Below are 13,311 nucleotides of genomic sequence, written 5' to 3' on the forward strand. Positions count from 1 at the left end.
CATGTAGCAATTCTACAGATTTCTGTTGAAAGTGGATAAAATGATTACTTTTCTAGTGGGATGAATTGTTCTTCCGGTAGGGCATGATTATTCTGAATTTTTATGCTTATTTGGTGTAAACTTACTTCACCAGACTACAATTGGTGCAGTCAAGATGGAATATTACATGGTCATTAAGAAACTGTCAGAGACTCCGAACTCCTTCTCAGCTAGAGCTTGACAACTCCATTCGATGTGCAGTTTGTGCCAATGTTCCTCTACTGGGGTTTTGTAGCTAGGACAGAAGGAAGTCCAAGCGGAAGACAAAACTGATCTTCAGAATAAAGGAATGGATGATACAGCACTCTTTCTTGACCAACAATGAACCTATTTTTAGGGCAATTATGAATGCCCTCCCCATGTTAAGTGTTTAATGGCTACATTGTGCATGGGCTTGAATAGTGTTCATATTAGGGCTTGAAAAACTAGCTGGATGTTCCATGACAGATTGTGGCAGATCATAAATAGTACTATCAATGAGTCTTTCCTTTGGAATTTCTTGATATGAAGATGGCCATCTTCATCATTGATGTCAGGACTGAGGAGTGTGCCTTGGTTTGAATAACAGAATAATCGAGTTATTCTAGTCCATTCTAATCGAGTTATTCTATTCTATTCTTGCTTGGGCAGGAAACCCGATACCATTTCAGACAAATTATTGTCCAATCTTTTCTTAGAAACTTCCAGTGTTGGAGCATTCACAACTACTGGAGGCAAGTTGTTCTCTCAGGAAATTTCTCCTTAGTTCTAAGTTGCTTCTCTCCTTGATTAGTTTCCATCCATTGGTTTTTGTCCTGCCTTCAGGTGTTTTGGAGAATAGCTTGACTCCCTCTTCTTTGGGGCAGCCCCTGAGATATCATGTCACTCCTAGTCCTTCTTTTCATTAAATTAGACATGCCCAATTCCAGCAACTGCTCTTCATTTGTTTTAGCCTCCAGATCCCTAATCATCTTTGTTGCTCTTCTCTGCATTCTTTCCAGAGTCTCAGCATCTTTTTTACACCCTGGCGACCAAAACTGGATGCAGTATTCCAAGTGTGGTCTTACCAAGGCATTATAAAGGGGTACTAACACTTCACGTGATCGTGATTCTATCCCTCTGTTAATGCAGCCTAGAACTGTGTTGGCTCATATTTAAGTGATTGTCCACTGGGACTCCAAGATCCCGTTCACAGTTACTACTATGACACCAGTCTGTGCAGATAGCTTGATTATAGTCCATCTCTGAAATCTTTTAGTAAAAAATGAGGACTTGAGTAGTAGAGGCTGATGTTGATGAGATTCCCTTCCTCAGGCTGTCTTCAGAAAACCTGACATATGAGTACATACATAAGAGTGTGCAACCTCTTTGGAATTATAGGTAGTCTAGTCCTTGACTTACAACCATTCATTTAGCAACCATTTGGAGTTATGATGAAACTCAAAAAAGTAAGTTACAATCAGTCTTTTTACTTATGACCATCGTAACATCCATGATCAACATTTGGGTGCTTTACCATCCACATATATTTACAATGGTTGCAGCATCCCAGGGCCACTTGTGACTTTCCAGGGGGCTTCCAATTAGCAAAGTCAATAAAGAAGCTGGATTCACTTAATGACTGCATGTTTTATTTAACAGCCACAGTGATTCACTTAACAAGAAGTGTAGCAATACATGTAGCAATAAAGATAATAAAATCAGGTGTGGCTCACTTAACAGCCACATCATTTAGTAACAGGCATTCTGGTTCCCATTGTAGCTATAAATCAAGGATTACCTTTAATGGTTATGTTATTAAATCCTAGGATGGCAAGTTAACCCTGTTCAGTCTCCAGATCTATAGTTGTAAGCAGCTGGGATCTGTCTCAAATGTGCTTTTTCAAAAAGCACCTGTATTGTTTTTTAAGAAAGAAGAAGATGTTTCACTTCTCATTCAAGACGCTTCATCAATTGTGGCTGGAAGCAAAACATTTTCTTCTTCTTCCTCAAAAAACAGTCCAGTTGCCTTTTGAAAAAGCACTTTTGAGACAACTATGACCTCCCAAGATGACTGAGAATCTAGGTTAGTAGGTTGGGTGAGGCCAACAGGATCCATGACTGAGATGTTGAGAGGTTGACTAGATTTGAATAGAAAGACAGGATAGGCAATTAGAAGCTCTACATCAGTTTCAGGAGCCCAGGCATTAGCAGAAATTGGTGGAAGAGATACAGTAAATCTTTGGACCAAGAGGTGATAAAGAGATTTGTTACCCTTGCTCCCTAGTTTGGAGAGTATGAGATAAACGGCTCCATCTTTTGAATCACTAGATTTACTAGGACATCCATTGCTCTCCACCACCCCCATCCCCCCAAAAGATTGAAACTATTTGTCCAAATGTCTTGGTATTGAGATCATAATTTGGTAAGGTTCAAGTCTTTGTGGCTGAGCAAGTTTGCTGTTGTGTTGTCGATTCCCTGGGGGTATTTTGCCATGAGATATGCTACATTTTTCTTGACCTAGCATATGAGTTTGGCTACCTCTTCTCCCTTTATTTCTAACTCCCTTTCTCCTGATGTTGACTTTAGTCCCATGATATAGGCTAAGAGCTTCCTGGCTTTTTAAGAAAGCCTGGAGCATGCTCAGAACAAGGTGTGTTGTGCATAGCCTCCAGGAAATTTATGTTGCTTTGGGCTTCCACTTCCATCTATCCCTGGATTATTAGGCTGAGGTTTGTAGTGAACTGGATTGACATCTGTAGGGAACTAGACTTGGTGAGGGGGCATATGCCCTTGCCATTAAATAGGGCTTCTGAGAATCAGTACTTGTGACAATTCCTCACTCTCACTGGGATCCCTTCTGGATTCTTTGGGCTATTGGGGGTGCTGAAGAGATGCCATATATATGAAGAATAGAGTTAACATCCAACATGAATGGCCAGCTTGTTCATCCTCTAAGTTCCTTATTTTCTTGGAGGGCAAGGAGGGGGATGAGCTAAGATTGAGGTTCTAGAGAAGATGGTTGTGGCAAAGACTTTATTGCTAAAGCTAAAGTTTTTTGTGACCTGCACCACAGAAACTCTATCCTTCTATTCTCCAAGTGTTTGGGGGGTATTTTCCCTTTCTTTATTCTGGCTTTTGAGACAAGAGCTGTCATGGGAATATCAAGTAAAAAGCATCTCGAGTAGGTCTAAGGATGCTTATTCGGAAGGTGTAGCCAGTGACTCCCCCTCTCATCCAACTGCGCCTTGAGGATTTTGTTAAAGGTCTTATGGTAAGGGAAAAATGAGGAGTGGGGGACGCTTGCTACTTGAATAGGTCCAGTGGGTGATGCTTGGGAGCACAGATGTAATTATTTCAGATATTGCAGACTTTTTGAATAGTTTTGAATAATTCTGGAAATTCTGGCTTCTGGGAAGTCTGAATAGTGGCAGACTTCCTGATCTAGGGACAACTCCAACTCCTCCCTGTCTGACTTGTGTTGGGAGTGGTATCTGATTTGTATGTCCCATGGGTGGGAAATCTGGTGGCTCTCTCTTACTTGGTAGCGTATCTGTGGATTTAGCCTATGCTTTACCCTTGCAGTGGGGATATAGAAATATAAAGCAAAAAAGGAGGATGAGAGATGGAGAATTGCTACTGCTACATCACCCCTCTTTGTCACCCCCCTCTTTGTCTCAAACCTCCAGGTCATGGTTGTCTCAAAAGTGCTTTTTCCAAAAGGCAACTTTCCTGCTTTTTTTCTTTGAAAACGTTTTGCTTCTCATCCAAGAAGCTTCTTCAGTTATAACTGACTGGCAGGGTTATCTTCTTTAAAGATGACTGCAAAGAACATAAATCCTTCCATTCCCTTTCATTCATTCAGAACTGAAGAAGCTTCTTGGATGAGAAGTAATTTTTTTTCAAAAAAAGTCCACTTGCTTTTTTGGAAAAAGTGCCTTTGATCCTCCTGCTTTGTTCCCCTTTTCTGGACCAATCCCAATATAGGGTTCTCATCTCAACTCCAGGAGGAGAAAGTCCAGAGATGGCAAGACTACAGCTAAGTGACCACCTGATGATTATAAAAAAACTTCAGTATTCAAAAAGTATGGAGCCTTCATAGATAAGGTGTTATTTGGCAGTTGAGCCATTAAAGCATCCTGTAAAGAACAGAGAGCAATTGGATAGTCATTCATTTCCTTCCTTTCGCATGCCCAGGCTATCTGATTCTCCTGACAAGACCTCCTGAGGCTACAAACAACATGCAATTGTGATCGGCAGTTCAGAGGCTGATGCAATGAGAGCCAGTCCTGTTGCTCAGATCTAGCCAACAAAGCAGTTCTGTACATGCCCACAGGCAGCAAATTCCATGAGTTTAGTGATTATTGGTCTTCTCATTCTAATTTCAAGGTAAACATAGTACAAGACAAGGAACTAAAATAGAAAGAAGCAAGGGAAGTCTGTCTACTAATGGACCTTCAGTTGCACAGATGGTTAGTGCAGTTGACAGACCTGCATTCTCTCCAGAACAAGGTAGAGTCAGAACCAAGACTGGAATTATCTCCCCTCCTGAGGAGCATATCAGAATCTACTACCTCTGCCTCCTGAAGAGAAAAGTAATGATATATCCCATTGTAGAATGCTTGGTCCAACTGTAGAAAATATTTTAACTTTTGTAAAAGGGGAGAAAATCAAGTCTTTTATCATGAAAAAATTGTCCAAGTTCCTCTGACTAGTATTTGTCACCTAGACTTTGCAGAGGGATTTTTGAAACACAGATGACTATTTATTACATACCAAATAATCTGACTGTAAAGTAATTCAGGATTTGATCCCTATGGAAAACTAGAGTAAGTTCCTAAATCAGAGGTGCCATTTCTTTTGGGTCTGGATTAACTACACAAAGCAGCAGAAGAAAATTGGTATTCTGGTATGTGATACAGTGGGAATATGGTCTATGGAATTTGCCAGGGTTTTATTTTTGAAGACTTACACAAAAACACATTATAATGAAGAAGAACAATCTGCAATTTTTAAAAAGAAAAACTTACAAAATTATTATTTGCAGGAAAAATGCCTTTAACAGTGTTGCTTTTGTTTGGGCATGCATTATGCATTCAATAGAATGCAGTTAATTTTAAACAACAAAGCTATTCCCTCATCCCTCATATAGGCAACTATGGTTCTTAAAAATACAGAGTAATAGGATATTATGGTTCAACAAGCAAAACAACAAAATGTTTCACAAAAACATTTTTATTAGCTGTGAAACACACATAAAACACATACAATCTGCCATTGGGAGAAATGAACATGAAACAGGAATGGGCCACAGTAGATGCTTACATGCTTGTTTTTAGGACTTACACAAATCTAGGAGTTGGTGAAAGGAAAATGTTATTAAGTTCTGAGTTACATGCACTGAGATACTAACTGAATATGGTGGGCTGAAGATTTCCAAGGATGCTTAGAAATTGTTAGCGGGCAACAATTTAAGAATCCAGGGTAACACCTTATTAGGCTTGAATTCTTGTCATCCAAAAAGCAATGACTGAAATTGGGGAGGACCACAAGTCTGATGCAAGCAAAAATACAGCACCTCTTGTGCAACAGGCACTTGCTGGACTCCGTGGACCTGGAGCTGCTGTACTTGTCCTGGTTTAGCGGCAGAGTTACTGTTCTGGACAGGGGAGCGCTGAAAGGCAAGGAGGAGCACTTTACCCTCTCTGGGGATAGGACAAAAGCACAACTGCATGATGGATCGTGTTATATAGTTTACAATTCATGCTCACTTGATCTTAGCTAGAAATCAGTAAGGTTCTTCCAGGCTGGAAATATTCCTTTTCTGGGAACAATTTTTTTACAGTATCCAGTTTTTTTTAAAGTGTTTTTTTAAAAAAAAATGAAAAAAAGCAAGTATGGAGAGAACTGAATATCAACCTTCCATTTCTATGTCTGGAGGGGTGGATTTTGACATCAAAGAACAAACATTTCTGACAGTCCCAGATATGGTCTCAACTTCCAATATGTTCTTTTGTGGTTTACTTCAGATAAAAATGGAATAGTCCTGAACTCTTTAAAACAGTCCGACACAAAAAACAGTTGATAAACTGACTTTCAGTTTTAAACTATAAATGTTTCAGGAACAATAGAATACAAGCTTGCTAAACTGAATGTCATTAACAAGAAATAACGTAGAAATTTAATGATTCTGTCAAGAAAATTAGAGTTGTCACCAACCAAAAGTCTAAGAAGCTCTTTCAAAATAACCAAACATATTATGACAAAATCTGACTCTATTAGCTTTCTAAAAATCTCTTAAAAATAGATTTTCCAGCCTTGGGAACCCCATGGAACCATAGGGCCCATAAGATGGTCATATTGTGTACGGTATGTTGTACCACTCTCCTGTGGTCCTATTTATGTTAATGTTTAATTGTGTTTAATGGTCATTTATATTTGTCTCTAACTCTTTATTTTATTGTACACTGCAGGATTACTTTTGCAAAATGGGCAGTTATGTAAATTTGATGAATAAATAATTAAATTAATTCCAAGGGCTCAAAAATATCTATATGAAGTGAGGAGGAAAATTGAATTGTCTAACTTCAATCAGCCAACCTAAGAACCCAAATGAACATCTTCACTACATCAGTCACTTCCTTCAAAGCAAGAATCTTATCTCCTCTTAGACTGTATGATATGGAAGAAGCCATGAAGCAGACTGAAGGATGAAGTTGAACTAATCAAACGATAGACTAGATCACGGGTGTCAAACTTGATCGCGTCATGTGACGTATCGCAAATTTTTTTGCCTTTACGGGACCAGGGTGGGCATGGCCTGCATGTGATGCATCTGCCCCATGGGCTGCCCGTTTGACACCCCTGGACTAGATCTTTTCAAAAAAAAATTTCTGCAAGACTACAATAACTAAAATTCATGTCATAACAAAAGATAGAAATTATTTCTCACAGAGACTGATCTGCAAACTAATGAACTCTTAATGCTGAAACAGATATAAACAAATTTATCCTCAAAGTCTTAGCGATTATATCACAGCAGCTTTCAAAAATTCTGATGTCACTGGGTGGGACAAGCTGAAATTAGCTCCAAGGAAACCTGTAACTTATGAACAAAACAGTGCTATAGAAGAACGACTGTTCTTTCAACACTATCATTGCCACAAAGGGGGCTCAATAATATGCTGTTACCTGTGTTTGACTGGCCTGAGATTTTCCCTCAGATTTGTTTTATTTTTAATTTACTTAGTATGTATTTATATCCTGGCTTTAGTACTTTTATAAATAACTTACGGTGATGCACATAATAATCTTCCCTCCTGTTTCACTATCGTAGCTCACTGGTAAACCAAGCTGAGCTCTGCAAATTGAAAGCTTAGGCATGCTCATTTCCATAACCTGAGTCATCTCTATATCTCAGAAACTGAAAGAATATCAAGTATACAGAAAAATCCTTGACTCAGCACATCTTTCTTGCAGGTCCACCATTAACTTTGCAAAAAGTGGCACCATGAGGCAAAATCTCAACAAAATATGACCTCAACTTAACAATATTCAATTAATTAAACAGTACAAATACATAAATAAATAAATTACTGAAATAAGCAGTATAGAAACAAATCCAAATAAACATATTCTATTGATCTGGGCAATTCTTCTAGCTTATTGCTTAATTTGTAAGACTGAGGATGTAGAATTGATTTTTGTTAAAATAGGAGAAAGAATAATTAAAAAACTATGCTCAAATCAGAACAAATTGTGTCATATATCTCAATGAGTTCAACGGAATGAATTTTGCATATTTGTTTTTACAGACTGACCACCAATGAAAGCTGGATAAGCCTGAATACTATCCATATTAGGGGACTGACTTCAGATTTTGGGATCATACTGAATTTATCTTTATGCATCATTCTTTGCCAAAGCGATCCTTTAGTTTATTTTTTTAAAATCTTGCCTTTTTGTTTGCTGCTGATTTTTTAATTTTACAATATTCATGATTATAGTGAACTGATTTTTAAAATACACTAGGTTCCTTCAAAACTCTCAGTGGTTGTTTTCATTAATGAAGTGAAAAATGGCAGCACTAAATTATTATCAAAAACTACATCAACATGCAAGATCAGCATAGCCAATAATCCCCAAAATACTGGCCGTACCAAGATGGTTCCTATAGGCAATTTTAGAAACAATAATCATCTACCAAAGAGAAATCATCTACCAAAATACCGGTGCCCCTTCCCTTCCCTCCCCACTAACATTATTTCAGAAACAGAAGACTGAAAATAGCTCTATACAGCCAAAACTATAATTGTCATCCATAAATATCTCTTTTGAGTTATGCATGTGGGATTAACTGCAACAGATAACATACCTATTACATATAGGTAGTCTTTGACTTACAACAGCAAAATAGGGACTGGAATTTCCACTATTAAGCTGTCATAGGAAAAGTCCCAGGAAAGGAACTATCATATTGTTTTGATAATATAAAGCTTTTTCTCCCAAATTATCCTTCCTGTATAAAATGGATGAATGTAGCCTCACAACAGCCTATTGAAAGGACTATAAGGACATAACATATGAGTTGGGTTGAGAGCTCCAAAGCATTAAATAAATTGCTAGGATTTATGAAGAATTACCATTATTTAAAGCTTGGTGTGAGGTAATCAGCAACAAAAATCTTGTGCAAGAGAATTTATGCAGAAAATATTTTAATAAATTTGGCACTTCAGAAGAGATAGATCTGATGAAAACTCAAATCTAAACCTCAGATTTACTTACTGAATTTCCTGTTATGGGGAATAGAATAAAATGGGTTTCAGATAGGAAAAGCCAGATTATTAACCATTTACAAAACAATGGATGGGAGTCGGAAAGTAACTAAGGAACCACATTCAGCAGAATTCTATTTCCCTAGCATACAAAACTTCAAAAACAGCAAACAGAACAAAACATCATTCCAATCAGCAGGGGGACATCATCCACTGGGTTTCACATGGAGCTATCCAAGTTCTGTTCCTGTTGCCTGATTAATAGATCTTTAGTCTTGGATTTGTTTTCTGTGCTTTTCATTGTAGCTCTGAAGCATTTTGAGTTCAATTCCAAAATAGTGCTTCAGGTATTCTTGAGCATATAGATGATACAAATGCAGTATCTGTCTTCAGTTTTCTAAAGCAACCATTTTTTTCTTGGTATCTTTCTCCTTTTTGATAACATACAACTGCTTTAAAGTGTTTTGGATAGGTGCTACATCCTCCTTCCCATGAAGTCAGAAGTACTTTTTTGCAATTACATGGAAAAATACACCTTCTATTTCAATTCATCAGGCAGTCTTTCTGCTTGGATCTGTCCTATTCTGTCTGATCTCTGCTAATCACAGAATGGAACAGACAGAAAAATTAAGCAGTACAGAGGGCGGAGTTGGGGTTTCGACGATACGGCATGCAATCTTGGAGGTCTGAGATCGCTGCCAATATCTTTGCTCCTGGATGGTCCAAATGGATCTAAACTGAACGTAAAGAGCGCAGCCTGTCGATCCCAGGGATACTGCAAAGTCCCTGGTAGATCCAGGAGAAGCTCTTTTTGCCAGCGGCAAAGAGGCAGCCATTAAAGCTGCCCAGCTGAAGTTGGGACTGCTCCGAAATGGAAAAGAACGGAAAGAGAAAGTGTGCCGGTTTGGTGAGAATTTTTTCTTTACTTTAAGATTTGAAAGGACACCCTAAGGAAAAGAAAGAATCTGTAAAATTTTAGACAGAAGTGATTAAGCGGCGATTTTAAACAGGAAGTCAAGGTGATTTTTTTTTTTTTTGCTGGACTTTTTATATTTGATTTTATATTTTGAAATTGGACTGGCTTTTTTTTATCTATTCTTTCTCTCCTTTTTGACTTTATAATATTTTAGGCTAGAGACTCCCTTCTAGTCATCTTTTTTAATACCCTTTCCCCTTTTTAATTAATTTTTATTATATCTTGCTTGGAAAAGGAGGGGGAAAGTGACAGCAGAAGAAACTTTGTAACACTGCCAACTAGAGGCTTGGAAATATTCTATCTCTTTTTATTTCTCTTGACCAGACAAAGCTGGGAAAGATCTGGGACTTCTTTTCAAGGACTTTGAGCCTGTTTGATAAGATAGAGGGAAGAGCATGGGAGAGTATTATTGCAGGTGCTCTTCTGGGTTTCTATCAGTAGCTGGAGTCTGGTGTTGAAGTTTACAGAAAAAAAAGACGATAAGACTCTGGAGAAGAGAGTTATAAATTTTAACAAAAGCCTTGGATAACTAAATTAGGTGCAGTGTGCTCTTTTTACCTTTTTTAAGCTGGGCTATTTCTTACTTTAACAACCCCCCTCCTTACTAGCTTGCTTTTTGTAATAGCTATTAGGATCTTTGGCCTTTTGGAACTTGTTTTTGTCTTTGTTTTTGAAGTTTAATTTTTACATCTGCATTTTATTTTAAAGGAAAAGTTTTAGTATTAATGTTTTCCTTCTTTTTTTTTTAAAGGGAGTAGTCTCTTTTCTTTTCTCTCTCTCTCTCTCTCCCCCCCCCACCCCCCGTATTTTTTTTCTATTTATTTTCCATATTGGGGTTTTTTTGTGGCTTTCTTTTTTTCTGTACATCTTTTTATACCTGAGACTTTTTAATTGGATTAAGGTGTTGAAGAACCTGAAGAACTTCTTCCTTTTCTTCTTTACTTTTTTATTTTCTACTTTTCCGCCTCTTCCAGGACTTAACAATTTTTTCCTTTTTCTGTTTATGTTTTTTTCTTTCATTTTTGAGTTTTTACTGCTATCTAACCAATCGATTGGATTAAGGTATACAAGAACCTGAAGAAATTTTTATTATTATTATTAGGCTTCTTTTCCCCCCACTATTTTTACTTGGAATTACAATTGGTTATTTTACAAGTGGATTAAGGTCTAGAAGAACCTGAAGATTTTGAAGTGTCTGAAATGAGTAGGAAACTAACAGCGGCTGGTCCTTCAACTTCTACTTCTTCCTCTTCACCATCGGGAGGACAACGCTCAATACAGACAATGTTACAGCAAGAAAAAGAACAGGAATAGGTGACGCTACAGATGATTATGCAAGGAATACAAAATATACAAATAAGAACAGAGAATACTGAAAAGAGAACAGAGAACATTGAACAAAGAACAGGAAAAACTGATGAAAAGGTGGAGAACATTCAACAAATGATGATCAAGTATGATGAGGGATTCCAAAAACTTGAAGAAGATAAACAAAGAGATAAGAAGATTGGAGATATTGATAGCAGATTAACTGTGGTTGAACAAGGTAAAAGTGGGATGTTGAGATGGGAGATGGACAGATCAGAATTTTATCTCAGATTCCAAAACACAGAGGAAGAAAAGGGACAAAACCTAGCTGACATAATGACAGAAATTTTGGCTGAAGCTCTGGAAATAACCAGAGAAGATGATGGATGGAACAAACAAGGTTTATTGAGTTTTCACAAGATATGCAGTGAGAAATAACCTACCGAGAGAAGTTCACATCAGATTTACAAAGAAAGCCATTAAAACGCAAATATTGCAAGTGGCAAGAGAGAAAACTTTGAAATATAAAGATAAGGAGATTGTGGTCCTGAAACAAGTACCCAGAAGAGTGAGAGAGATGAGAAGAGAATACTGATTTCTGACCAAGATGCTACTTAAAAAAGAGGTGAATTGTAGATGGCTGATTCCAGAAGGTTTAATGTTCACATGGCAAGAACAGAGACACAGAATTGACTCAATTGAGAAAGCTGAATTATTTTACACAGAATATTTTGGAGGGAAAGAGGAGGAGACAGAAAAAGAAATGTCACTAATTGAATTCCAAGAGGGCTGCCAAATGGCGACTGAAAAAGAAGAAGGTGCAGTAGGTGCAAAGGTGGAAGTCAAAGAACAACGTGAACCAAGATCTATGAGAGCTGCTAAAACTAACTACAAAATATAACCAGGGGAGAGAAAAAACTGATTACAATTAACATAAATGGACTTAACTCAGCTGTTAAAAGAAGGAAAACTTTCCATAAATTAGAGAAATTAAAATTTGATATAATCTGCCTACAAGAAGTACATATCAAAAAGCAACATGAACAATTGCTGATACAGCCAAAATTAGGGAAAATATTTACTTCTTTGACACAATGCAAGAAAAGAGGAGTGGTTTTATACATTAAAGATATTATCCCAGCGAAATTGATCTATACTGATGACTATGGAAGATTACTAATGGTGGAAATAATGGACAATAATATGAAAACACTCCTGATTGAAATCTATGCCCTGAATGACAATCAAGAAGAATTTTATAGAAAACTACATATGAAAATAATCGAACTGGACTATGTTAATATAGTTATGATGGGAGATTTTAATGGAATTGTAGACAATAAATTGGACTATACAGCACAAAAAACAACAAAGCAAAACAGAAAGACTCTCCCTAAATCTTTTCTCACAATGATAAGATGAAATAAATTTAAAAGATACATGGAGAGAAAGAAAGACTAAGACTAAATGATACACCTTCTATTCAAACAGACATTTATCATGGTCCAGAATAGATATGATATGGATGTCAATAGAATTGTTAGCTAATATCCAAGAAATAAATATTGAAACAAGTACTTGGGCAGATCACAATCCAATGACAATTAAATGGAAAGGACAAAGAAGATCATCTAGATGGACGTTAAATAATACTATATTAAAGGAAAAAGATTTCATACAGAGGATGGAGAAAGAACTGGCCTTTTTCTTTAGAGAAAATAAAAAATAAAATATATCACTGCAGAACATATGGGATACAATGAAGGCATATGCCAGAGGCTTGATAATAGACTATACAAGGGAAAGAAATACCACAAAAAGACTAGCCTCTAAGACATTAGAGGATGAGTATAAAGGACTTGCAAAAGAGCTACAGAAAATGCCACAGAAAAAGGACATTAAGTTTAAAATGGAAATAATTAAACATAAAATGGGACTAATGGAAAAAGAAGAATTAGCACAGAAAATCAGAGGTGTGAAACAGAACTATTTTGAAGATGCAAATAAACCAGGTAGATGGTTAGCATATAAACTGAGAAAGGAGAAAGAATCAAGGAAAATATTGCAATTAATAGATGATCAAGGCCAAGTTTGCTATGGAAGTAAAGAGAAGAAGGAAATTATACGAGACTATTATGGGAAACTATACATACAAGAGAATATTGACGAGGAAAGAGTTAAACAGTACTTACAGAATGCTCATCTACCCCAGATACCTAAAGAGATTGTAACAATGTTAGAAAGCAATATAATAAT

The 13,311-nt window shown here is 36.9% G+C and overlaps 1 protein-coding gene across 9 annotated transcripts in view; it reads right to left on the reverse strand.

Annotated features, from left to right (window-relative positions):
* Positions 1-13,311, reverse strand: part of RFX1 (regulatory factor X1) — a 66,794-nt gene that overhangs the window by 23,188 nt on the left and 30,295 nt on the right. For 6 of the 9 annotated variants that reach the window (XM_087925884.1, XM_087925881.1, XM_026711554.2 and 3 more), the window contains one exon: positions 5,576-5,671. The exons of the other annotated variants lie outside the window; for them this stretch is intronic. In XM_087925884.1, coding sequence (XP_087782010.1) covers positions 5,576-5,671 — 96 coding nt within the window. The remainder of the gene's footprint in view (positions 1-5,575; positions 5,672-13,311) is intronic. 9 annotated transcript variants of the gene reach the window in all.

Source organism: Pseudonaja textilis, chromosome 2, assembly GCF_049901715.1.
Source record: "Pseudonaja textilis isolate UNSWEBS1 chromosome 2, rPseTex1.2, whole genome shotgun sequence".
Taxonomy (NCBI): domain Eukaryota; kingdom Metazoa; phylum Chordata; class Lepidosauria; order Squamata; family Elapidae; genus Pseudonaja; species Pseudonaja textilis.